This window comes from Dipteris shenzhenensis, chromosome 20 (genome assembly GCF_047967505.1).
Source record: "Dipteris shenzhenensis isolate YYH24624 ecotype China chromosome 20, Dip_SZ_1.0, whole genome shotgun sequence".
In the NCBI taxonomy this organism is placed as follows: domain Eukaryota; kingdom Viridiplantae; phylum Streptophyta; class Polypodiopsida; order Gleicheniales; family Dipteridaceae; genus Dipteris; species Dipteris shenzhenensis.
In genome coordinates, this window is record NC_141615.1 from 53,304,393 (window position 1) to 53,331,461 (window position 27,069).

Here is a 27,069-nt window from a genome sequence, read left to right on the forward strand (position 1 = left end):
GACCTGGTTGACTACCAGGGCACGACCTGCAAGGGAAAGCTTAGCAGTGCTCCAGAAAGCCAACTTCCGTTGGATGGAATCTAGCACCGGGAGAAACTGCTGAGCTGGCGTGATGTCCAGGCCGACCTGAAAACCAAGGTATCTAGCTGTCTGTCCTCGTGGGATCCACCTGAAACCCAAAAACCTCCCCCACTGAGAACACGCCCCGGGGTCTGTGAGAAAACCAACTGATTTGTTCCAGTTGATTTTCGCACCAGCAGCCGAACAGAAGACCTCCAGGGCCATCCTCACCCTCTCCAGCATCATCTCATCGTCCTGGACATACAGGGCTGTGTCATCCGCATACTCCGAGTCCAAGAGCTCCGTGTCCTCCCGGAGTGGAAGGCGAACACCCCTGATCCCTGTAGACCTCGCCCGAAGGTAGTAAGTCATAGCCTCGGCGAAGAAGAGAAACAGGTAAGGAGCAAGGGGGCAGCCCTGACGCACTGATCTCTCCAAGCTAAAACGCTCACCCATCCTGCCTCCAATGATGACTCTGCTAGAAGCTGTCCTGTACAAAGCTGAAATACCCAGAATCCAACCTGCTGGGAAACCTAGCCGCTCCAGAGTCCCCTCCAGAAAGGACCAGTCCACTCGATCGTAGGCCTTCTCAAAGTCGAGAAGTAGGATGGCAAGGTGTGATCCGCTGTGCTGAGCCCACTCCGCCGCCTCTGAAAAGGTGAAGACATTATCCAGGATACTGCGATCCTGGACAAAGCCTGTCTGAGTGTCATGAATGAGGTCTAGGAGTAGAGGCCGAACTCTGGCGCTGATCATCTTGGCGAGGATTTTGTAGGCAGTGATAAGGAGAGTGATCGGGCGCCACTAACGGATCTCCTGTCTATCTCCTCCCTTCGGGATGAGGCAAATCAGTCCCGAGAAGAGGCTCTCTGGCATATAACCGCTGCTGAAAATCCTCTGAAGAGCTGCTAGGAGGGGCTGATGGATCTGGTCCCAGAAGGAGGTGAAGAATGCCCGGGATAGCCCATCCTCACCTGGGCATTTCTGTCCATCGATGGCCATCAAGGCCTCCAGCATCTCATCCGTGGTGAACGGTGCCAACGTCGCCTACATGCTAGGCTGGACCATGAAGGGCCTGAAGGGGGAAGAAGAGCAAGAGGGAGAGAGTGAGAGATTGAGAAGACTCCAAAGATGCGGGTGTGAAGTGATGAGCCACACCACAAACTCATTAGTTTTATTAGGATTAGGTTTTATCCTATGACTGTCTTAAGACAGTCATAGATGTCTTAACTTTAATAAAGGGGTGGCAATGTGCCTTTACCCCAACAACCTCCCACCTAAAGGCCAATGTGCCTAAAGGGGAGAAAAGAATAAAAATTACAGCAATATACAGTTACTGTATACAGGACCATAAAATAAGAATGGTCTCATCCTAATCCCATGATGTGGCGGCAATGTGCAAACCGCTCAGTAGGCAAGCTCTTAGTGAGCAAATCTGCAGGATTATCATCAGTATGCACTTTCACAAGCTCAAGTCGCTTGTCTTCCAGTACCTCCCTGATGAAATGATATTTCACATCTATGTGCTTGGTCTTCTGATGAAAGACCGGATTCTTTGCCAACATGATAGCACTCTGACTATCACAATGCAAAACCGGCATATCTCCTGTAATGCCCAAGTCTCCCACCAGCCGAGTAAGCCATATTGCTTCCTTGCAAGCCTCAGTGGCTGCAACATATTCAGCTTCAGTAGTTGACAGTGCAATGCATTTCTGCAACCGAGACACCCATGATATAGCACCTCCTGTAAATGTGAAAATATAACCGGTAGTAGACTTCCGGTTATCTGCATTCCCTGCATAGTCTGAATCTGTAAAACCATGCACCAATGCATCCTGCCTACCATAGCATATGCACAAGTCTTTGGTACCCTTGAGATACCTCAAGACACCTTTCACTGCTTCCCAGTGCCGCTTGCCTGGATTTGCCATATACATGCTGATGACTCCCACCGCAAAAGCAATATCCGGACGAGTGGCAACCATGGCATACATCAAAGATCCAACTGCAGATGCATACGGAACCTTGGCCATTTCAGCCTTATCATCATCTGATCTGGGGCTGTCCTTACTGCTGAGTTTTAAATGTGGAGGCAACGGGGTACTAATAGACTTCCCCCCCTCCATTTTAAAGCGCTGCAGTACTTTGTCAATGTACTCTTTCTGTGACAGAAACAAAAGTCCCTTGGACCTGTCACGAGTAATCCGCATGCCAAGAATATGATTTGCATCACCCAAGTCTTTCATGTCAAAAGACTTATGCAGTTGTTTCTTCAAAGCACTAATCTCATGCTGAGATTTACTGGCAATAAGCATGTCATCCACATATAGAATGAGTAGCATCAGACTGCCATCCTTTGCCCGTTTGGTGTACAAGCAATGATCGGTCTCACACCTATGATACCCTTGGGACTGCATGAAGGCATCAAACTTCTTGTACCATTCTCTTGGCGCCTGCTTGAGTCCATACAAGCTCCTCTTGAGCTTACACACAAGCTGCTCTTTCCCTTTAACAGCATATCCCTCTGGCTGACTCATATAGATCTCATCATGGAGATCTCCGTGAAGAAAAGCTGTCTTCACATCCATCTGACATAAATCCATGTCGTCATGAGCAAGAAGAGCTAACACTGCTCTCAAAGTAGTCATCTTGACTACAGGGGAAAAGATCTCATCAAAGTCAATGCCCTTCTCCTGCTTAAATCCCTTGGCAACCAATCTGGCCTTATACCTCGGTAAAGCATTTGAATCCACTTTGACTTTGTAAACCCACTTGCATGGCAAAACCTTTCTGCCTGCAGGTAACTGCACCAAGTCCCATGTATCATTTTGAAGTAGGGAGTCCATTTCTGACTGCATGGCTTTCTCCCACTTCTTTTTCTCTGTTCTTCCCATAGCTTCCTTGAAGCTGGAAGGCTCACCACAATCTGTCAACATGATAAAATCAGCCACATTATTGGCTCCTGGAACAAACCTGGCAGGAGGCCGCGTTGTACACGGGTGCTCCTCCTAACAAAATGTTCCGGATTAGGCTGCTGTCCAGCCTGTTCTTCATGCATGACGGGTGGCTGTACCACCATATCTGGCTGTGCTACAGCTCCATCTGCTGGCATATCCAGTGGTGCATCATTGGCAAAATTATCTGGCTGATTTTCAGCCTGTATACCCTCTTGAACAGGGTTATCTGCAGCAGCCTGCTGCTGCATATAAATGGGCATTCTTTGCTGTCCAACATCATCATAAATAACCCTCCTGTATTCCACAGGTTGCACGGGTTCCTTGTGTACACTATCCTCTTTAAAGATGACATCATTGCTGCGTGTAATCTTCCGTTTAACGGGATCCCATAACCTGTACCCCATTTCACCTTCGTCACCATAACCCATAAAGATGCATCTGATAGACTTTGGATCCAGTTTGGTGCGCAGTTCTTTGCGTACATGAGCAAAGCACTCGCAGCCAAATACACGTAAGTGCTTATATGAAGGTGGCTTGCCAGACCACACCTCCTCTGGCACTTTCAACTCCAAAGCCTTGTTTGGCGACCTGTTAATAATGTGAACTGCTATTTGCATGGCTTCTGCCCAAAAGCCATGGGGTAATGCAGCATAAGACAACATACATCGAACCTTCTCCTGAATAGTTCGATTCATCCACTCACTTGCACCATTTTGAGATGCATTATGAGGAGCTGTGAGTTCCTGTTTGATGCCCTTAGCTTGGCAAAACTGCACAAAAGCATGTGACACATACTCACCCCCATTATCGGATCTGAGGCATTTCAGCCTACGACCTGTCCGATTCTCAACCTGAGCGACAAACTTCTTGAAAGCATCTAAGGCATCGCCCTTATGCTTCAAGAAATAGACCCACACTTTGCGTGTGGCATCATCAATGAAAGTAATAAAATATTTTGCACCCCCTAGTGATAACTGTGGCATCTCACACAAATCAGTGTGCACTAGATCAAGCGGTGCTCTATTCTGGGGAGTTCTCCTCTTATGAGGAGTCACAGAATGCTTGCCAAATATGCAATGATCACAAGTAGGCAAATCTGAAAAAGAAAGAGACGGCAGATAACCCAAACGTGACAGTTCTTGCATTCCTTTAACAGACATGTGTCCCAACCGGCTAACCCACAATAAACCTTTGGCAGCTCGGTTATGGCAACAACATGATTACCCACACTGGAAACATAAAGAGGGTACAAGGTATCACTCTTATAACCCTCAGCCACTACAACCTGGCCATCAGTAATCACGCATTTGGAATCCCCAAATGTGGTGTGGTAACCACTGTCATCCAATAAGCCAGTGCTAATCAGATTTTTCTTGATTTGTGGCACATGGCGGACACCATCAAGCATGAATATGCGTCCATCAGGAAATACTATCTGTATACTGCCAATCCCTGCAATCTGACATGCATAGTTGTTCCCAAGATGAACAACTCCATGAGTACTTGTGTAGGAAGTAAACCACTCCCTATGAGGAGTAACATGAAAAGAAGCACCTGAATCCAAGAGCCAGGTGTGCATGTCATGGCCATCAATAACCAAAGGATGTGCTATTACAGCAGAAGAGCATAAAACATCATGTATGTCACTGTCACTGTCCTCTGCTGCAACATTCACTGCATCCAAGTCATCTGCCTTGGCCTTGCCTTTGCCTTTGCTTCCATTGCCTGCATCCTTTGTTTCAGCCTTCTTGGCTTTCTGATCCCGTATGAACTTGAAGCACTTAGACTTCACATGTCCCTTCTTGCCACAATAAAAGCATTCAATATCCTTTTTGCCACGGGACTGACTGCGGGATTTGGACTTACTAGCAGATCTCCCCTTCTGCTGAGTCCTGCCTCTATCCTGTACCTGCAAGGCATTTGAAGACTTGCTGCTCGCATTATTCTTCCTGCTCATTTCCTCCATAAGGAGAGAGCTCTCTACATCAGCATAAATAAGAGTGACATTCGAATTTGACAGGGTGGTCTTGAAAGTGTCCCAACTCTCAGGGAGGGTACACAGCAAGAAAGTAGCCTTGAACTCCTCATCAAGATTCAATCCCTGTGCAATCAACTGTGTAAAGATGGCATTGAACTCACTCAAGTGTGAGGTCATAGCTGTACCTTCCTTCATGCGAAGATCAACCAGCTTCTTCAACCAATAAACCTTACTGGCTGAGCTCTTTTGGGCATACAATTCTTCTAGCCTTTGCCATAGACCATAAGAGGTCTTTTCAGCCTGAACATTGAACACAAGAGTGTCAGAAATAGTGAGCATGATAGCTGCCCTTGAGGACAAATCAAGCTCTTCCCAGTCATCAGTTGCCATGTCAGATGGCTTGACACCCTTCACCCTTATGGGCTTAGAAATCTTCTTTAATAGAAGTACATTCAAGCACTGTTCTGCCCATAATGCATAATTGTGTGCTCCTTCCAGTTTCTTTATGTTCAGAATTGAAGAATCACTTCCCCCTGATGCCATATCAGATAAGGAAAGTATCTGACTCACTGGAAGTAAAAAAAAACTGAATAAAAATTCTGATTTCTCAGAAAAAACCTGCTCTATCTAGAGCCAGGAGCACTCACAATAGTGCTGTTTTTTACTGTCAGGAAAATCTGCAGCAAAACAGTAAATGACCCTGCAAATACTGTACCTTCTGACACACTGTACCGTGCTCAAAGAGGCATAAACAGTAATTTCAGAATGCTGCAGCTGCTCAACAAGTGCTTAACAGTGCATAATCAGCTGACAAGGCACAAAAACTGCTGTAAACACTGCTGTACTGGCTGTACTGATCACTTCTCCCACCTCAGATGAGGTATTGCACTGAGTTAATATGCATAAACCACTTGGCAAACACCCAAAAAAAAAAAAATGACGCTTCAGCCTATCACAAAACCTGCAACAGAAAATGGGATAAATCCCAAGCAATCACCCTTCTGCCAAGGGGATAAAATGCATCTGAAGATCTCTGTCGGTGACCCAAGTGCTATCAAACAAAATCTGGGCAAAAGCCACTTGATCTGACACCTGAACCAAGTGAAAAACACCTCAACACTGAGGTAGTATGTAATATGAAAGTTTCTCTGACAAAATCAACCAACAGTGTAATGCATATACTGTCCTGTGTAGAAATGACATACACAGATCCCAACGTACAAACACTCAATGAGGAACCTTTTGAGCACTGTTAACGATGGACAGTTAGGGACCGAGTAAACTCGATGCACCCTGGCCAAGCGTGGCTCAACTGAGGTTCTCTGAGTGTTGCACAAAAAATGTGACCTGCAAGAAAATGTCACCTCGACACTGCGGAAATCGAGGCAAATGTGTGCTCTCTGGCACCACACTACCTCAAGGCATACAAAGCATCAACTGCCAGGCAAAAGCCCTATGATCTGCTCACCCGGAAACTGAGATTCAAGCCCAGTAAAAGCATAAAAGTCCTCTGCAAAATCAAGGCATTTCCTTCACGAAAAATAGATAACTGTGCAATCAACCACACACTGTGGTTCTCTTCTCCTCAAGCACGAGGTAAATGAAGGTACTTGCTGTACTTTCAAGAAAACACAGTTCTGTGAACTGAAAGATGATCCTGAATCAAGAGCAGAGAGCTCTTTCTCCTTCTTTTCTTCCCACAAAAACCTGTCTGCTGTACTTGATGTACCTTCACAGTGTACGGAATCCCAGAAGAGAGAAGAGAAAGAAAAATCTCGACGATCTCCCTGATGCAGCTCCCTGTACCTGCGGGGTGTAGTTCCGTATGGATGTACGGCTCCTGTACGGAGTCCGTACAACAGGTACGGATGACCGTACCTGAGCGCGCGCTGCGCGCTCTGGTTCCGCGCAGCCTGCAGTACACAGGCTGCCCCTGCGCAGACTAGCAGCTAGCAGTTGCTATACAAAAAAAAGCCCGCGCTCAGCTCTAGACCCGCGCCTGCGCCCGCGCCAGCTCCCGTGCCCGCGCTCGATGCCCGCGCCCGCGCCCGTGCCCGCGCCCGCGCCCGCAATGCCGTCGCTGCTCGAAGCCCGTCCGTACGGCTGTACGGACGACGTACGTCCGTACGGCGCTGCTGTTTTGCTGGCTAGGTAGAGGTCGAGGGGTAAGGTGGCTGGTCAAGGGTAGAGGGGAAAGGTGGCTCTGATACCAGTTGAAGGGCCTGAAGGGGGAAGAAGAGCAAGAGGGAGAGAGTGAGAGATTGAGAAGACTCCAAAGATGCGGGTGTGAAGTGATGAGCCACACCACAAACTCATTAGTTTTATTAGGATTAGGTTTTATCCTATGACTGTCTTAAGACAGTCATAGATGTCTTAACTTTAATAAAGGGGTGGCAATGTGCCTTTACCCCAACAGACCAGGGATGGAATGTGCCTCCACACCTCCTCACGGGCACGTCGAGTACGAGGGGCAAGCGGCTCCTGCTGGAGAAGGGTCCTGTAGAAGTCGGTGGCCAACCCCAAGACCTCTCCCGGATCCGTAACGATGTGTCCCTCCGCTGTCCTGAGACTCCGAAGCTGATCACCTGCAACTCTCTGGCCATGCGTCCTGAAGAACTCCCTGCACATCCGGTCACCCTTCCGAGCCCAGAAGGAGAGAGAGGCGTGATAGGAAAACTCTGAGCGACGCTGGAGTGTCTCCTCAAGAAGGGCTCTGGCTCGAAGGGCCTGGATCCGAAGCTCCTCCGAGCCCGGGGATGCCTGCTGGAGTCGCTGAATGGAGGCGAGGTCCCTCCGAAGAGCTCTCTCTCTACCCCACCAATCCTGTCGAACCTGTAGGGCTGCGAGCTGGCAGATCTGGCTGGACTCCTGCAAAGCCTGCGCCACCGAATCAACCAGATCCACGCACTCGCCCCAGTCTCTGTCCCAAAGACTGCATATACTGCTGCGCACGTCCTCCCTCGAGAAAATGGAGTCGGGAATCCGGCATGAGCGGGGGGGAAGGGCCTGAGCTGCCGAGTCTAATGATAAGAGCACAGGTGCATGGTCGGAAAGTGTCGTCCCTGGAACTATACCCGCCTGACCGCCTCTGCTGATGGCCCAATCACTAACATAAAATCTATCCAGCCTCTCCAGGAGTCTGCCTCCTTCCCTGCGGAAGCCCCACGAGAAGTCCAAGCTCCCGTGCCAACGCCGGAAGGACGGGTCTCGCCAACTGTCCCTTCCTCCTGTCGCAAAGATAAAAGAGTCCCAAGCGGACTGCTCTGCCTGAGACATACCTGTAAACTCCGGTCCTCTGCCCTGCTGGTCCTCCAAGGTCTCCAGATTGTTGAAGTCACCTCCAACAATCCAGGAATCCATGTCTGGGAGAATCCCTGTAAGTGTCCTCCAGAAGGTGGCTCTACAACGGAGATCTGTGGGAGCATAAATGTTGAGGATTCCAACTCTGGAGCCCTCCAGTTCCAGGCCTACCCAAAGGGCACGGCCTGATATCAACGTGCCATGACCGAAAACTCCCTGGGCTAGCTGCTCGCCCATGGAAGTACAGACACCACCACTCCTCCCCAGTGCGCCGATCGAGGGCTCCCAATAAGTGTGAGAGCGTCCAGGGAGAATCTTCCCGCATCTACGGGAGTGAGCCGCAGAAAGCTTGTGCTCCTGGAGCAGAAGTACATCCAAACGACCAATCACTGCTGGCTGAAGTTCCTGTCTCAAAATGAGCTTCCTAGGACCACGGGTGCCAGAAGAGTGAAACCCGTTCACATTCCAGGATACGAGGTGTAGGCTCATGGTGAGGACTGGGAGGCTGCGAACAACTGTCTGCTCGCGGTCGAAGTCGAAGAAGAGGCTGACATTTCGGAGTGGAGGCGCTGACGCTTATGGGAAGGTTTGGAGGGGGAAGCGGGGTCGTCCTGCCCGTCCTTCAACACCTTCAGCAAAGGCGAGAGGCCTTTGGTACCATGAACGAAAGCTTTCTCGAGCCAGCTCGAGATCTCCGAGGTGGACATCCCGTAGAAGGCACGGAGTTTCTGAGGAGTCCAGGCTCTGACATCTTGGGGGAGGGGCCAAGACAGGGGGGGCCTGAGGATCACAATCAGTTTGAAGCGTTTGGCGGCGCAACGCCACCGCAGGCGCACGTCACCCTCGGACCACTGAGTCTCGAGAAGCTGCCCACCGGACGGGCCTATCCAGGAGCAAACCTGAGCATGCGTCTGCTCCCTAAGAGCCTCCCAGACCGAGTCGTCTGTCCAGGTCTCGGTGCCGTCGCTAAGGAACGTGAAAGCAAAGCTAGGGCCATCCCTAGGGGCCAAGGCGGCTATCTTCCCATCCGCCCCTTTGCGGAGCAGGAAGATACTGATGTCGAGGCAAGCAGGGAAGGTCCCGAGGTCGGCCACATCCAAGTAGTCCCAGGGGCCAGATCTGTAAAAGTCGCGGGGGAGCTCTCTCTCCTGAAGCTGAGGCCCGTCAGAGTCTGCCACTGAGGGGCTAGCGGACAGAGAAGCCTGCTCCGGTGGTGGTGTAGACTCAGGGTGTCCTGCCAGCGGAGGGGGAGGGGGAGGAGGCTGGGGAATAGGCAACTCAGACTCCTCAGGGGCGACTAGCGGAGGAGGAGGAGGAGGGGGAGCGGGGGCTGCCCTCGGCTGAGGAACCGTCGGTGCAGCTAGCTCTGCGGGAGAGCTGAAAGAGGCGGGGGGGGGGGGAGGGATGGGGATGCATCTGGAACTGGGGCTGAGAAGGAGGGGGAGAAGACTGAGGAGGGGGCTGAAGCTGCGGGTCGGGAGATAAGGGGTGCAGTTGGGGGATGGGCTGGGGCTGAATGGGAAGAGGCTGGGGAGAGGAAGAGAGGGGGATGCTGCCCCTACTCTTACTCAGGTTGATCCTCAGAATGAAGCTCAAATGCTAAACCCTGCTTTATCAGATGCATCTTTTTCATCAGAAGATACAGATGTTGATTTAGCTTCTCTGCCTTTGATGCATGTGCCAGAGTTTTCTTCTGTCCGGGATGCAGAAGTATCTTTTTTACAGGAATCTTTCATCCCATGTTACAACAGGTTTTTGACCCTCTTATTCAAAAATTTCGGGTACCAGCTTATATCAAGAAGAATCACAAGGGCAAAAAACAGCTTGTTTTTATTGATGGTGTGGTTTCATCACTACATCAGTTTTTACAGAGCAACAATTTGAAGCTAGAGGATGCTGTGTTTGATCCTCCTCCAGCTTGATATGTCACTTTTTACTTGGCTACCTCATGACTTTTGCTCTGAGGTTTTACTTGTAAAAAAATTTTCTTTGTACTTATTGGTGGGTTTTTACCTCTTTTGAGGTTTCCCACACAGAAATATAAAGATTTCACTATTAAAAAAAAAGTGTGTGTATGTGTGTTGATATCTTTTTTTAGAGCATCGTTGCGGCAATCTCTGTATGATGCTTGTCATCATGATAACTTGGATGTATCATCTTTAGAGGTGTTTTCCCACTGCTTTTGATTTTTCAGAATAGTCTTTTCTTTAGATTATTCTCATTGTAAAATCTTTTCTTGATATAAATACAGTGGTTTCACCCCCAAAAAAATGTGTGTGTGTGTGTGTGTGTGTGTGTGTGTGTGTGTGTGTGTATGTGTGTGAGATTTCACCCCAAAAAATGTGTGTGTGTAATTTCACCCAAAAAAAAGTGTAATTTCGGAATGGTCTACTTTTCCTAAAGGGTAAGGTCTGTGTACCCAATGTGAGGGATATGAGACGTCGTATCCTCTTTGAATGTCATGACACTCCTAGTGCCGGTCATCCGGTGGTACTTGGATCTAGTCACAAGAACCCTCTTTTGGCCTAAGCTCAAGGCCAAGTCAATAAAGCCAAGTACTTGAGAGGAGGTGGCATATTGCATCCTTTGGAAATACCAAAGAATAAATGGCAGAGTATTTCCATGGGATTTGTGGTTGGATTACCACGCACTTCTCGTGGGAATGATACGATTTGGGTTCTCATGGATCGGTTAACCAAATTGGCAAGATTCATACCCACTAGGGAGTCATCTGTTTGTTGAGAAGTTAATTAGCCTAAAATAGTCAGTGACAGAGATCCCAAGTTTACTGGGCATTTCTGGAGAGTTGTGTTCCAGAAATTGGGTACTCAGCTCGGTATGAGTTCAGCTGATCATCCGCAATCAAATGGACAGACTGAGAGGGTGAATCAGACTTTTGGAAGATATGCTGAGAGCATACGTCTCTGTGAGGCAGTCTGATTGGGAAGATTATCTTCCAATATTGGAGTTTGCTTACAATAGTGCTAAGCATTCGGCAGCCCAAAACAGTCCAATCATGCTGATGTATGGTTACCAGCCAAGAGCCCGTGGGTATGGTTACCAGCCAAGAGCCCATGGGTAGCTGGATTACAGAACGTAAAGGTGACTTCTGTGTCAGACTGGCTGCAACAGCAGCAGGATATGCTGCAATTAACCAGAGACACCATTAAGAGTGCTCATGACAGAACACAATTTTATGCTAACCAGAAACAATCACTGCTACGAGCTTTGTCTCAAGGAGATGTCTATTTGAGGATCCCTAAGGATTCTAAGGTGATGCGTACAGGCCCTATATACAAGTTATCTCATCGATACTGTGGGCCATATCAGATCCTTAAAAAGATCAATGATGTAGCTTACAAGCTTAAGTTAGCTGATGGAGTTCGGCTCATGGTTGGATAGATACGCGTTTCTAAATGTTAGAAATGTTTACAAACGTTAGAAACCTGCCTTCAAATTTTGGGCTTTTGCCCAAAAATTGCACCTTGGGTAAGGTCGACGGCCGTACGTCGTACGGCGCCATTTCCAACGCCTGGAGCTGCTCGACGCATGAAACCTGCAATCGTGTGTGTCGATCTTGGAGCCCTGTATGCTTTCAGCCTGCCCTTAGCAAAGTTTTGAGTCCTTGCCTTGGATTTTATGGAGAGCCCTGCAAGCTACGTCAAATCTCAACGCAATCTTCTGCAAGTTGCGTCTGATTTCAACGCTTCAGCCTTGGCCCTTTTGCGTGGACATTGGAGGGAAGCTTCAAGTCACAACCTTCACAGGTGATTTCGATTTAAATTATCACCCCCTGAAAACGTTTATCGTCGCACATGGCTGCTATTGTGTCACTTGCTGTTTTGGGTTCGTTTGGGGCTGCTCTGTCGAGCTGGTTTGGGACTGCTCTATTAGGTGAGTTGGCTTCTCTCATTTATTGGTAGAGGGCTACCACTGTTCATTTCCATGCATGATGTTGCATGCAGGTAAGGGCTTCTTGAATTGGAATCTGCTGTCTAGCAGACTTTTTTGAGGGTGAAAGTTTTCTGGCATTTGCTATTCAGCAGCCTTGGAAACTGTGCTGCTGTGCACACTTCTGCAATGTAATGTGTTTTATTTTTTATATTTTTTGTGCTGCTGCCATTGTTTTCTTTTTTCTTTTTTTTGCAACTCAAGTTTGAACAGCAGCTACCAGCCTACCACTATCAATAATCATCTACTTCCCTCTTTTTAAGATTCTATTGCAGACTTAGACTGTAGTTGAACCTTGAGGGTGTTAAAGCAAGCAGCTCAGCAGCATGCCTAAACCTGTGAATCCCCTGTGGAGCGCCCACACCACTATACTAGACGCAAATCCTTTAATAGGGAGAGGTGCAAAGGAGTGGAGATGTAATTATTGTGGAGAGCCTGCCACGAGCTCGGTGACACGATTGATTCGCCATCTATCGGGCCTTGATGGCAGAGGCATTGGCGGATGTCCTAAGGTTCCCCCCAATCTTGCACATAAAATTATTATTACAGACAATCCACGCCATTTTCGTGAGCCTAATTCCTTGGATAGAGCTGCACAAGAGGAGAGTTTGATGGAGGGTCTGGATGACGAGGCTGCAGATTCCATAGCTCGTGGGGAGTCTTCTCCGGTAGAGAGGAGGGCTTTTGGTGAGCCTTCTCCGGTAAAGAGGAGGGCTTGTGGTGAGTCTTCTCAGGTAGAGAAGAGGGCTAGAACAGCTCCTAGTCCTCAGTCTAGCCCTTCTTCATCTAGAGGTCACACTACAACTATACCAGGTGCATTGACTTCAAAGAGTTGGCAGAAAGAGCAACAATGCATTGCAGATATTGAGATTGGCAGCACAGTCATTGAATGTAATCTTGCTTTCAATGTTTTGAACACTCCACAGTGGAAGAGAATGATTAAGGCAGTTGCAGCTGTGGGGCCTTCAGACACATGGACAATGGTTCCCTACAAGGCGATGCGCACCACGATGCTTGACAAGGAGATAGCTAAGATCAACAAAGCAATTGATCCCATTAAGGAGGGATGGAAAAAGTTTGGTTGTAGCATTCTCTCTTATGGTCGGAGTGATGTTCGGAGAAGGGGCATTCTCAACATATTAGTCCATGCCTTGGCACATACTTCTTGAAGGCTGTAGACACAAGGAAGTGCGGTGTTAGCACTACAGGTTAGGTTATCTTTCAGCACATCCACAAGGCTATTATTGAGGTGGGTCCTGAGAATGTGATCCAGGTCATAACAAATAATGCAAGTAACTGTGTAAGGATGGGTGAGCTTGTTGAGCAAGAGTTTCCATCCATTGTATGGACACCTTGTGCTTCACATTGCCTAGATCTCCTCATGGAGGACACAGGCAAGCTTTCATGGATTGCTACTGTCATGCAGGATGCTACTACCATTACCTCCTTCTTTAAGAAGAAGCCGAAGGCATTGGCTATTTTCTGAGAGCATAGTACTCTTGATATCATTCGGCCATCGAAGACACGGTTTGCCTATATGTACATTGTGTTGGAGCGTCTTCTTGCCATACATGCAGCCCTCCGACAAACAGTTGTCACAAATGTGGTTGGAGTGGAATGAATCTACTTGGTCAAAGAGCATGGCAATTCAGAGGATGTGCTTGGATCATGCATTTTGGAGTGATATGCAAGCCATAGTGAAGCCCTTCATCCTCTCTTTGATGTCTTGCGGATATCTGATATGGAGGGAAGCACTCTTAGCCTTGTTACTCACTTTATGGATCAGTTGCGAGCCTCCCTAGAGCGATGTGACGCACTCACACCTTCGAGGTAAGCGTTTCATGTTTTTCCCCTATACTAATAGTATTATAGTTTATGCTTTAAATTTTAATAGTATTATAGTTTATGCTTTTTGAAAGCTGAATCTTACCGGGTATTGACAATTATAGGCTGCAAGAAATAAGAGACCTTGTTGAGACTAGATGGAGGTGGATGCAAAGGCCTATCCATGGCCTTGCAAATATGCTGCATCCACTCTTCAGGTCTCCGGAGCTGTTCAATAAGCCCACATTGCTTGCAGACAAAGATGCATACTTTTTCCGTGTCTACAATGACGACTGCAGTTGGAGCTTGACTTGCAGTTGACGCAGTACATAAAGAGTGTGGGTGTTTCCTTCTCTCGACCCACTTCGAGAAGAAAGGAGATTTGTGTGAAACCCATCGAGTGGTGGGAGACGTACAGGTACTCCACTCCTCAGCTGCGAGCTTGTGCTCTTCGTGTTTTGTCACAGGTGGGGATTAGAATTTAGGATCTTCAATTGTTTTACAATACTTTTATAATATTCAAGATTTATAATTTTACGTAACTATGGTATTATTAATAGTTATTGCTTTAGCCTTAGGCACCTTGCATTGATCAAGATTCAACTCCAATGTCCATGGCAATAGGAGTTCTCAGTAGGGCCATGTGAGAGAAACTCGAGCTCTTACTCCCTCATCCATACAAAGATAAGAAACAAGTTGACCACGAGCCAGCTTGAGCGACTTGTATACTATCGTGCCAACTTGAAGCTTATCAGAAAGTTGAAGGCATTGGAAGGTCCTATGAAGGTATAGTAAATGTTATTAGTTAAGCAAAAAATGGTTACAATTTGAACAATGTTTAAGAAAATAGAGTATGTAATCCATCCATTTTTGAATTGGAATCTGTTTGCAGGTAGATCTCACTACGATTGACATCAACAAGCAACGTGCTTATGCTCCATTGCAAGAGGATGAGGAGCAGATATACGCACAGCTCCATAGGGAGCTGGAGACCATTGACAGGCATGTCACTCGTTCACGTCATAGAGGTGTAGTTACAGCATTGAGAGGTAGAGGCCTAGATAAAGGTCGTGGACGAGGACGTGGATGTACTATTCGACATGGTTCAGGAGGAGTGAGGACTTATTCTCGTCGAGGCAACGAGCAAAGAGCGAGTACTTCATAGTCGGGGAGGTCTTTTTGCCAGATGATGAGGCGTTGTTGCTAGGTGACGATGAGTCAGACTAAGAGCAAGATGACATTGATGTGGCTGTAGTGGAGCCACAATATGATAGTGAGGGCAATACTATCACAGACGGGGATTTTAGATCCAGTGACTCATCTGATGAGGATGAGCCGTGAGTCATGAGTAGTTACTAGTAGTGTGAATAACTTGGCACTATTTATTTTTCAGCTTGAGACTTCTCTTTTCATTGTAGAAACCCGAATCTAACACATATATTTTGAGTTCTAAGTCATGATTCATATTGATACTTTTAACTTTACTCTTTCTTATATGATCCATGGTACTACAATCTCTTTACTTTTCAGTTTTAAGTTTTAACTTTAAATGTTGATAGTTGTAAGTACTAAGTAGATTTATGATTCATCATTCATTATTTCTGTGAGACTTCAGTTATCAGTTGCAATACTTTGAAGTTGGAAATTTAAATTGTAAAAAGGACTGAAATTTGAAATTTTCCATGTAGTATATTGAACATATAAATAAATAACTAAATAACTAAATAAATAAATAATATGTAAAAGATATCTTATTAGTTATTAGTAATTTATAGTAGATACTAAGATGCATCATGCTGCATGTGCCATGGCCCGTGCACATTGCACTTATTACTAGAAGGGGGTTTCCATTTTCCGAGCAAAAACCCCCGAGCGACGAGCGGACAAAAGGTAGGAGGGGTCAAAATATATAGGCTCAAGTCATTTTTGGGGAGCAAAAATTTCCAAATTATTTCAAGGAATATGTAAGTAAATATAAAACATTGATAAATAGATATAGATATAAATATACCTTTATACAATATACATATATAATGTCCAAGTGGTGACTTATTTTATGACTTTCAAAAATCCTTTCTTTTCCTTTCACCATTGCTTGGATCATGAAATTTTGAGCAAATATCCTCTTTACGATTCCTCGGGGTGACCTAAGAAAAATAAATAGTACCTTTTTAATAGACCCTCTAAGTGTATTTTGCCAAAGGAATATGGTTTGAAGAGCTTGCCCCAACCCTATTCCGCCGGCAAAATACGCTTGGAGAGCCTACGCAGAAGGGCTCATAACTTTTGCTCCTTAGCTCAGATTGAGGAGCTGTAAAATGTTCAAAATTTAATGATCTATGCAATGGTAGGCTTAAAATTATACTTTTTATAGTTATAAAAGAGAAAAATTAAAAACTTCAAGATGTATATGAGAGTTACAACTTCTCCCTAATTCATATTACGGTAGGAAGGAGTTCAGTAGAGACCACATTTCCTAAAAAGTACTTAGGTTTAGAGAATTGGGAATATTTTTTAAATCCCTACCTTGCCTTCCCATATTTGATAATGTATTAGAGATTAATTTATGATCGATTATAATGGCTTCAAGTATGAGGTTTCTAATATCTTTTTCCTACTCATCCAAGGTATATGGTATACATTGTTATATGAGAGCTTCAAATATGGGATTGCTAAAGATTAGGGAAATCCTTTTTAATTGATTGAATTACCATAATACTCAAAAGACAGTATGGTAGGGAGGCATTTATAGGAGTTTCTAAAGTGTTCACTATTTGTTCATATATAGATGATGTTCTCTAAAATGAGGGTTATAATGAAAAATAAGTAAGTATATGATTCCATAAATGAGAAATTAAGAAAGAATTGTATATTCCTTTGAGAAATATACAAGCATGGTTGGTGTCAAAAACTATCGCTCGGACTTTTCTGCTCGTAGGTTTTTGCTCGGAAACTGTGCACATCTTTACTAGAACATACATGATACATCATGTCTAAAGTTTCTTAAGCTTAGGTACTTTAGGTACTCTAAGGTTTCATACCTAACGTTTCTGACAACCATGGGTCGGCTACATCCAAGATCAGTCAACTGAAAGAGGCTCTAGGTGCTAGAGATAATTTGAAGTTGGAAGATTTATCCACTCATGTACCCCCTGATCCGCAACAACTTCTGAGTTTTAGGGAAAGACAGCTTCGGAACAGGACTGTTCCAGAGCTGAAGGTTAACTGGAAAGATCGTTCTGAGCAGGATAACACTTGGGAAAGTGTTGATTCTCTTCGACGCCAATTCCCAGACTTTATGACTAAGACTTTGCCTTTAAGGAAGGGAGAATGTTAGGTCCACGCTTGGACATAACCATGGCTAGTGTAAAGGGGACAGGACAATCATGGATATGCGCCTAACCCTGGGACGGTTAGGGCACCTAACACATATGCTATAAATACCTAGTACAAGGCTCGAGACACCTAGTATGCAACCCGCGCATTGCTGCGGGATATATATATATATATATAGAGAGAGAGAGAGAGCTCCTTTTAGCACATGCATTGATCGGTTATTAAATTGCTAATCAATTAACCTTGCATACTTGGATTGGAACCCGTGCGTTGCTGCGAGCGAAAGAAAGAAAGAAAGAAAGTTTATTAAAGTCTTCGTAAGCCCGATGGGTCTATGAGACTGTGAAAAACCTAATACAATGAGCTGTGGTAGTGGAGCTACTAAACGAGCATCCACACCAATGCAAAATGAAAAAAAAAAAAAAGCAAAGTGGCAGTACTAAGTCCTAAGTACAACATATTATGTTGGTAGTCGACTATATATCACTCTCAACATATCATCAACATCCTCATCATCATCAACCGCAAGACGTCAGGATAGATAAGGCAGTGGAGGCATGAGGTCGGTAATAGAGTGTTGTTGCCTCCTCAAAGGTGCAGTCCTGGCACGTCTCCTGGTCGTAGCTCTGCGTCTAACCAAGGCCACTGTGACCCTCGTCGGTCAGGCTCCGACTCTAAACAAGGACGAGATGTCCCCCAGAGTGATCTGTGTGTCAACCCTCTGTCTGAGCTGTCGGATCACCGGCTCCGAGTCACGGTCATGTCGAGGCCTCGTCCCACGGGGATCTACGTGGTCTGGCTGAAAGAACTCCGTGATAGAGCTCTGAGAGCGATCAACCGAGGACGAAGTCTGATCCTCGCTCCGTGCTCGCAGTATCCTCTTACGGTGTCTAAGTGTCTCACGAATGAAACCTGCCAAACATCGCTGGTCTGGGTAGGAGAGGAAACGGGCCAAAATCCCATAGCTATCTTCGAAGAGGCAGTAGAAACGCCCCTAACACGGACTGCCATACACCCCCGCTGGGCGGACCAAGGAGTCAAAAAGCAACCCTTTGGTCCGTGGATCCTGAAAGTAAGAGCGGAAGCATTGCCTCTCTAGTCTAGCCAATGAAGCATATCCTCTGCCCAAGCATGCCTCCATCGCAAGTCTCATAGTCAAGCTAGGTCCGGAAAAGACGATCCCAAGATAAGTATATGATGCAACTACCTCAACATGTCATCCATCAAATGCGAACTGCTCCTGGTGCATAACGGCTCGAGAACATAACCTTGGTTTTACCCAGGTTGACCTTCAAATCATGAGACTCACAAAAGGACTGTAATGCGTCAAGGTGTCTCTAGAGCCCCTCTGCCGAGGAAGACAAGAGAGTCACATCTACGTAAAGCAATATCCGGATCAGCGTGCCCGCAAGAGAGCAACCTACCCCCCCGTGCCTGCATCACTATCTCAAGCTCGTTAATGTAGAGGCCAAACAAGATAGGTGATAATGGGCACCCTTGTTTGACCCCGATAGTGCTCATGATCTCGTCAGTCCACCTAGATCCTGCTCGGACTCTGCTTGAAACTTGCTCATAGAGTGCCATGACAGCCCAAATGATCTCCTGGTCGTAACCCAAATCCTGTAGGTGCCGTATGAGGCGGGCTCTCGGAACCGTGTCAAATGCCTTACGGAAATCCACAAAGCAACAGTAAACCCTCTGCTTCCGTGCCCTCGCCTCCTCAATGATACATTTGAGCGTGAGAATGTGGTCCATGGTCCCATGATCACGTCTAAATCCGGTCTGTTTCGCTGCTCTATGTCCTTGACACTCCGCAAATCTACTAACCTCAGAATCAAGCACTAATGCATAAATCTTGGACATGACATGTCCAATCATAATGGTCCTATAGTTCTCCGGGCTCATGGGATCCCCTGCCTTGTGAATGGTTGAGATAGTGTTGATGGTCAACGTGCGTGGAAACCTCAAACAAACAGCTTCATTAAATAGCTTTGCTAAGATCGAGGCTAGGAGGTTAATCCCATATGCAATGAACTCAGTGCATACTCCCTCATGATCCTTCGCTCGGCCATTATGAAGTTTCATTACGGCATCCTTTAAACCCAGAGGGTGCAAGATGTGGGATGTGGCATATGTGAGAGTTTAGGGACTGGCTGATTTGGGATATCATAGAGTGTGCATGCCGTCCCAAGGGATGGTGGGCGGGTGGAGCGGGTGGTGTGGGGGAAAGCGTGGAGAGCAGCCTCGTGTAGTGAGCGGGTGACTAGGGCAGCACGGTCCTCTAAAAGGGATATAAAGTCAATGTAGGCGAGAAGTAAGTATAGACAGCTAGAGTAAGTAGGTGAGTGATCGCGATCAAAGCGTATATCATGGTAGGTGGAGTAAGAGCTAAGTGGGGTGGAGAGTGTTGCGCGACAGAAAGTAGAAATGCTAAACAAAAGATAGGTGTGATCAGCCCCTGGAGAGAGAGGTACGGTAAAGTCAGTGATGCGAGATGTGGAGGCAAGGGATCCTATGATGTAGTCCACAACACTCGAGCCTCCCCCATGTGGGAAGCACATGAAACCACCTAATGTGGGCCATCTATCAAGACCATTATAAATAACGAGATCATGTATCCTGCCGAGGTCTAATAGGGCCTACCCATAGGATGTGAAAGGTCCTCATCTGTCAGCCGAAACCTGTAACATACCTGCCTCCTCAAGGTCAATGTCTGGCAGTAGAGTAGAATCATCCCTGAAGTCGAGGAGTGATGCTTGACGAGCGCCTGTCCTCACATTGAAGTTCCCAACTAGGAGGGCTTCTCCGCGGCTAGAGAAGTCAACAATAGACTGATAAAGAGCAGCAAATGGGGATGTCTCATCCTCATCTCGAATATCTCTGGCAAAGTGGGAGGTCTCAGGGAGGAAGTAGCAAACGGCAATAAACAGATCCCAGCTGTCCATGTGTCGAATAAGGATCCAGAGGAACTTGGAATGTGTCTCTCTCTGCTCTACTACGATGGCCCCCAAAAGTGTAGATCTATAAAGGATTGCGACTCATCCCGACCCTCGAACCCCTCCTATATCCCTCGTCTCATCTCTATAGGCAGACTCCCATGTATACCCGCTGACTATTGGTAGTGGGCGCTCTGGACTCTGATGTGTCTCTGTATAAAAGACTATGTCATGCCCTATGTAGGATTCCGAGAAATTCCCTGGTTCTAACCATAAGGTACCATTACAGTTCCAGATGGTGCAGGATAGGGTCTCGGATATCTAAGTCTCATAGACCCCGCCTCCCTCTGTGGGAGAGGTGGGTGCCCGGCGGGGGCTTGTAAGGAGAAGTCCATCTCGTATTACTGCCCAGTTCTCCTCCTTGCGGGCCTGATCACGCTCCTGCAACAGAAAGCGCCACCCCAGGAGGGGATTGTTACATGCAGGCTGTGCATCAGCCATGGGAGCCTGATCGTCTCTGTATCTAGTTCTTGTAGGCTGTGCTACTGTACAGCATGGTATCAGGCTCATACAGCACATGGAGGGCCGTTTTCTTAGGTGTTTGCGTGTAAGCATGGAGGTGATGAATTCAGAGCAGCAAAAACTCAAGCTGCTGGCTCTAGTGGGCTAGGTGTTTGAACGCTGATTTCCAGCCCTTTTCGGGACTCTTTGATGGTAAAAAAAAGATGGTACAGGAGCTGCATGCTAGGGGCCAGATTTCATGGTAAAGGGCATTGTCTACACCAAATTATCGCCAGATACCTTCACAGTACTGCATATTATACTTCTCACTTCAAAACAAAGCAATCGAAAAAATTGGTGCAAGTAATAACTTTGACACACAAAATACCCATAGAAAGAGGAAAAGGAAACAGAGGGAAAGAAGGAGACCAGGAAGAGTGGATTGGGGGAAGGGGGCAATTAATGCTGTCAACATCATTTTCTCAGTCACATCAAAACAATAAACAGAAGGACTTGACAGTGACCTCTTTCGCCTAGAAAACTTGCTTGTTTTATGTCAGTACCAACGTTACAATGCCCTACGTAGCGCTGCCGCATATCCAGAGCAACCTCAGTCTGCACAAATTGCATATAAAGTAACAGAGCGTTAAAGCCTCAAATCTCTTGCTTGATGCTTCACATTGCCTGGTTTTTACTTTAGCGGACATCTGCACAAAACATACCTGTGATAAATCATTGTCACTTGATCCTCCAGAATTCGGAGGAGTTCTTGTACTTCTATCCCTGCTACTGTCACTTCTTCGCCTTAACCTCAGATTCAAACTTGACCCTTGACGCACACCTGATTCTCTATCTCTTTCATCATCTCCCCCTACCAACATCTCGATCTCCATTTCCATCTCCATATCATCGTCATAATCAGAATCCTCTCTCTCTGAGCGCCTGCTGTCAGGTGACAAGTCACCCTGATCTGCCTCTGACCTAGAGATAAGCTCACTTAGGGAGCGTATTCTAGATGTACGCCTTCCTGTAGCACTTTCCCTGTCTGCATTCCCATTGTTCCTTGCCTCTTCGGCTGTCAAAAACATAGACTAGCAGCATGACTGAGAGGATTTTTCATTATAATTCCAGAGGAGGGAGGAGATGGAAGGGGAAAGGGGTCTATTTAACTGGATTCTTATACCCAGACTGCCCTTTGATATAGGAACAAGACTGGGTTATCCTATCGACAATGTGACCTATAAAATAGAAGCATTGCCTAAAGCTTGAGTTATTGACATGATTTAATTTTCTATCAAGAATAAATGCTCACAAAGACGTCCATACCTGCAACTAGCTTAGCTCTTAGAGCAGTTACTCTTTCTGAAAGTTCCTTATTTGAAGAATCCAAATAATGAGCCCTCATTGCATAGTCTAAAGCCTCTTTATGTTTTGCCAACTGGAAATCAATACTGACTGTTAGTTGCTTGATAGCTTTGTAAGATTATGATTATAAAGATCTTTTTAGACAGGATTAAAACTCCCTTATCTCATGAAATATGCAGCTCGCCAGCTCAGTAATGATGGCATAAGGAGCAATTGCTTGGGCAGATACAATACTCACATGCGACAAGGCTTCAGCCATAATATGATGGGCTTGAACAGACATTGAGTCTATTTGACGCGCCTCGTTGCAGTCCCTTACAGCCATGTGCACATCATTCTTCCAAAGCCTCTGCAATGCCACTATCACATCAACACTCTTTAACAATCAAGAGTCCAAATCCTTACAGAACTATTCTGAAGCTGTAATGAAACACATAAACTTGTCCAAACCTTCAAAAAGGCCTCTGCACGTATACACAAGCAATCGCACCGGAGATTTGAATCAATAACTGGGCCTCCAGCATCCAGAACTTCACTGGCTATTTCTATAACAAGAAGATAATTCTGCCCCTGCTTCAACGTATTTCTTGCTTCATCTAATAGTTCTTTGCATTCAGACACCTGACAGAACCAAAGAACATAAAACGTCCAATATGACTATGTACTGCAGTTCTCCCACATGTGCGTTAAGGGTGTTTCAAGGGTGCCAGCAGGCAGGTTCAAGTGCTGGAAGGAAAAGGGGATCCTTAATTACACACAAAAGGGTTAACTGGACACTTAGCATTAAAAACCTAGGCACATATAAGACCAAAAAACAAAGAACAAATTCGGCAGCTGAAGTCATTTCATTCCTTGAGGCCTATTTTAATACAGTGGATGTGATGCACAATTACCCGTGGGGAGCTCTGCTTGCTCACACTGATCAACGTTGGAATCCGTTGGACACCATTCATAACCGGATCAAGAACAATCCGTTTTGGAATATCACTGGCCACATATGCAATGGTATCATCTTTCCCTGCAATCAACATATCAGTACCCAACACATACCAACTCAAAGTAGCTGAAATACAACTCCATATGATAGAGTGCTTGGGACAACTTACTACTATTCACATCCATAAGATAAACGTGTTCGCCGCTGTAACTCAAGAGCACCTCCAGGCCATTGGGACTAAAGGTAACATGAGTAAGATGTAAACCTGAGCGGCTCTGTAGAGATAGGTCCAGATTAGTATTAGCACCCCTCAGCTATGCAGAAATTTCATAAAATGTTCCATTGGAAACTCTAAAATGAAATCAGTTATGAAAAACGGAAATGATTCTTGGAAGAAAGATTCGAGGAAACTAGAGTAGAATTGAAACAGAAAGATGCAGCAACCTTGCCTTGCAATGATATCTCAAGAGATATTTTAACCAACTTATTCACTATCAATATACTAGGTCTCTTACAACTATGTGAAGAAATTAGTGAAACATTTAAGACATGCAAAAGCTTCTCCTTGTCTTCAGCAACCCAAAAACCAAGGATTATGATTTTAATCCTAGTATCACCACGGGTAACTTACTTAGAGAAAAGCCGTGTCTCTCTGTGTGAGCACGCAAGCATGCTGGCATGCGTGCAGGACAAGATGGCTGGCTGGAGCTCACACAGAGATACAAAAGATGAATGTGAAGAAGAAGCACCCTATAGGCTATGATCAGCTTGAATTTAATGCCTAGTGGAGCTGCAGAGATACAAAAGATGAATGTGAAGAAGAAGCACCCTATAGGCTGTGATCAGCTTGAATTTAATGTCTAGTGGAGCTGCCTGAGTGTTTCTCACAGGGTATTGCATATACTGTTGCTCTTAGAAGCTCAGATGAGCTGGTGAATCAGCTGGACCTGAATAAAAATCATCAGTCTCTTCAGTACTACTCTAGCTGTATCAACAGTCATGATCATCAGTCTCTTCAGTACTACTCTAGCTCTATCAACCTGATTCCTCTGAATTTTTATAAATAGCTGCTCCTGAAAGTTAATATAGCTAGCTCAATCCAGAAACATGTTAGAAATGATCCAACAGAGGGTACGCACAGCGGAAGACTGATAGTAATGCCCTGGAGCTCACACAGTGTGCGTGTGGGGTGTGGAATCACAAACTTCTTAACTTATGTGCATAAAACAGATGTGCAGACTCATCAATAGACAATGAACCAGCCAGATAGAGAAACCACCAAAATAATATATTTCCGTCCAAAACTATGGACACAATACAAAAGATAGAGATCCAGAGTCCCACCAATGATGTGGTCCTCTGATCTTACCACAAGGTCCTTCTCCTATCTGCCAGTTATCTCTAGACTCAAGCCCACGTGCTCCACTTCGAGCTTCTGTAGACTATCCGTCCAGATCCCTTCCACCTTGCTGGCACCAGCCTAGGTGGGCAGCTCTCCCAGCTCTTAGTCTGCAGCTCCTTGTGCTCCCTTCACCTCCTGAACATAGGCCCAAGGGAAGCTCCTTTGCTGCTCCTATCTGCTGGCTGTTTGCTGCTGCAAGTGATGATGATCTCAGCAACCTTCTGCCCTAGAAGACAGTCTAGGTTCAGCCTCTCCCTGGAGCTAAGTCTGCAGCACCTCAGCACAGTTCACCTCCTGGTCATAGGCCCAACTGGTACTGCTCTGCTGCTCTCCTTCCTGCTCCCTGAAGTGCTGCTAGGCTGGATGATGAATGAGGGCTGGAGGCCCTCCTTTTAAAGGCCTAGGGGCCTGTCATAAAAACCGACCAGTCAGCTTCATACTGCCCGACCAGGCTGGCTGACCAGTCTGCTGCTGGTCCAGCCCTTTAAGGGCTCTAAAACCAGGGCCCTTTGGCCCACACTTCTAGGGCCTTTGGCCCTCCAATCTAGGCAAGGGCCCAGCCCTATATAAGGCATGCCACTGCCCACTAGCAGCCCCATTTGCTGCTCCACCTGGCCTCATACAGCCCTGTACAGCTTTGTACCCTTCTCAGTACACAATGTCAGCGCCACCTGTCCTAGGTCTGCACAGCCTTGTACCCTGCTCCGTACACTTGCTGATGTCAGCACCACCTGTGCGCCTCTATCCAGGAGTGTTCCAGCCCGTACAGACAGCCCTTGAAGCGCCTCTGACAGGCTGCTGTGCTGCCCACATGACAGCTCATGTGCTGCCCATGTGGCAGCCCCTTATGGCTGTCCTTTCCCTGTGAGGTGCTGCCCATGTGGCAGCCCCCTCCCTTACCTTTTCTTTTCAGCACATGCCCTAGGTATCCCTCCCCCATGCTCTCCTCATTTGGGGGCTTACAGATGGGGAGGTGACCATTCCAACAAAACATGCCTAGACTCATCTTGTGAAAGCAAAACAGATAGTTGGAAGTTTAACCTTACCATAGTCACCCACAAAGTAAAAACAAGAATACAAAGCATTGGACTAACTACTCATTGACATTATCACTGAGTAGCAGCAGGTGTAGAGTCTAACTATTGTGTCATAATCCTGAGTTTCCATCAAGCTTCGGAGGTGAACCAGACTTTGTCATACATAGACCACACATCAATCAAAAGGAAGATGCCACAAGACATCTTGCATTTCATTGGTCATACATGATTTAATAGGAGGGATCAGGACATGCCAGTAAGACTAGCCAGTTCTTTTGAGGATCTACCTGTGGATGGATTGATGCATACGTCTCTTTACTCTATCAAACTCATCCTTCATCAAGAGATGGAAATCATTGGATATATTTGTCACATCGTGGAGGATTTTTCTAATGCCTGGAAGGACTGCAATAAACTGTCACATGTAGCCTTCAAGAAATTCAAATGTTCCAGGCCAGCCACTGTAGCCCACTCTTACATAATATCCAAGTAAAATCAAACAACCGGCCAAAAGGCAACTATAGCCCCATTGGGATAGGAGTGTCGAACCAGCCAGCCAATAGACTAATAAACTTAATTGTAACAACTACCAGCAGCAGTGTTCAACACTAGCTATCACCTCCAAGCTTGTTTGGAGTAACATTCTATGCCATTGATTAGTTGCTAAACCCTTCCCCTGCAAGCTTGTTTGGAGTAACAATATATATCCTTGATAAGTTGCTAAGCCCTCCCCTGCAAGCTTGTTTGGAGTAACATTCTATGTCCTTGATTAGTTGCTAAGCCCTCTCCTGCAAGCTTGTTTGAGTAACATTCTATGTCATCGACCAGTTGTTAAGCCCTTTCCCTGCTGCAATACATTGGGTTTGATTTGCTTCAGTTGAATTTCTAGAAATATAAGTTAATGTGATTGTATGCTTTGGTTTCATGTACATACACTCACTGACTTTTTTAAATTCATGACTACCCAGAACCAACACAAGCATTCATGTAGATCAGATCCTGATTATATGTTTTTGTTTCAGGTAATGTAAGCTAAACTCGTGCATACTCGTCTCAACATTTTTAAATTTGATAATAATTTATGACTAACCAGAACCAACAAAAGTCCTTGTGTAGATCAGCTTTTGCTGTTGATTTGACATAGTAAGACCATTATGTTGGGGATTTTTTTTTTGGGGGGGCAAAGAAAAGTACCTTCCATGAAAACATCATAGAGTTAGCTTCCCAGAAACAGAGCTAATGATGGTAAGTACAAAAGAAGACAACCTGGCAGTCAGAAAGACCCGCCTGTTTCCAGAAAGCCAGCTCACTGCCTATGGGCTCTCCGGAACAGGGGCTAACAGCCAGGATGATGGTCTATACATCTAGCGGATATCTCCCGTGGAAAAAGTGTAGAATATGACTGCAGGCCAAGCCTTGCAGGAACACTCCCGCCTCTTCGCGGTCCCTTGTGAACTTGGAGTAACGCGCTCCCAAATGGCGCGC

At 46.1% G+C, this 27,069-nt stretch overlaps 1 protein-coding gene and 2 pseudogenes across 2 annotated transcripts in view; 2 read left to right on the forward strand and 1 right to left on the reverse strand.

Moving 5' to 3' along the window:
- Positions 1–27,069, reverse strand: part of ASG2 (transducin family protein / WD-40 repeat family protein) — a 139,494-nt gene that overhangs the window by 85,097 nt on the left and 27,328 nt on the right. For both annotated transcript variants that reach the window (XM_087391639.1, XM_087391640.1), the window contains exons 9-15: positions 23,315–23,420; positions 23,102–23,226; positions 22,659–22,829; positions 22,447–22,557; positions 22,170–22,281; positions 21,566–21,918; positions 21,368–21,458 (exon numbers count right to left, since the gene is read on the reverse strand). In XM_087391639.1, the coding sequence (XP_087247765.1) occupies positions 21,368–21,458; positions 21,566–21,918; positions 22,170–22,281; positions 22,447–22,557; positions 22,659–22,829; positions 23,102–23,226; positions 23,315–23,420 (1,069 nt within the window). The remainder of the gene's footprint in view (positions 1–21,367; positions 21,459–21,565; positions 21,919–22,169; positions 22,282–22,446; positions 22,558–22,658; positions 22,830–23,101; positions 23,227–23,314; positions 23,421–27,069) is intronic.
- Positions 12,111–15,411, forward strand: LOC147889840 (uncharacterized; annotated as a pseudogene).
- Positions 12,573–13,867, forward strand: LOC147889841 (uncharacterized; annotated as a pseudogene).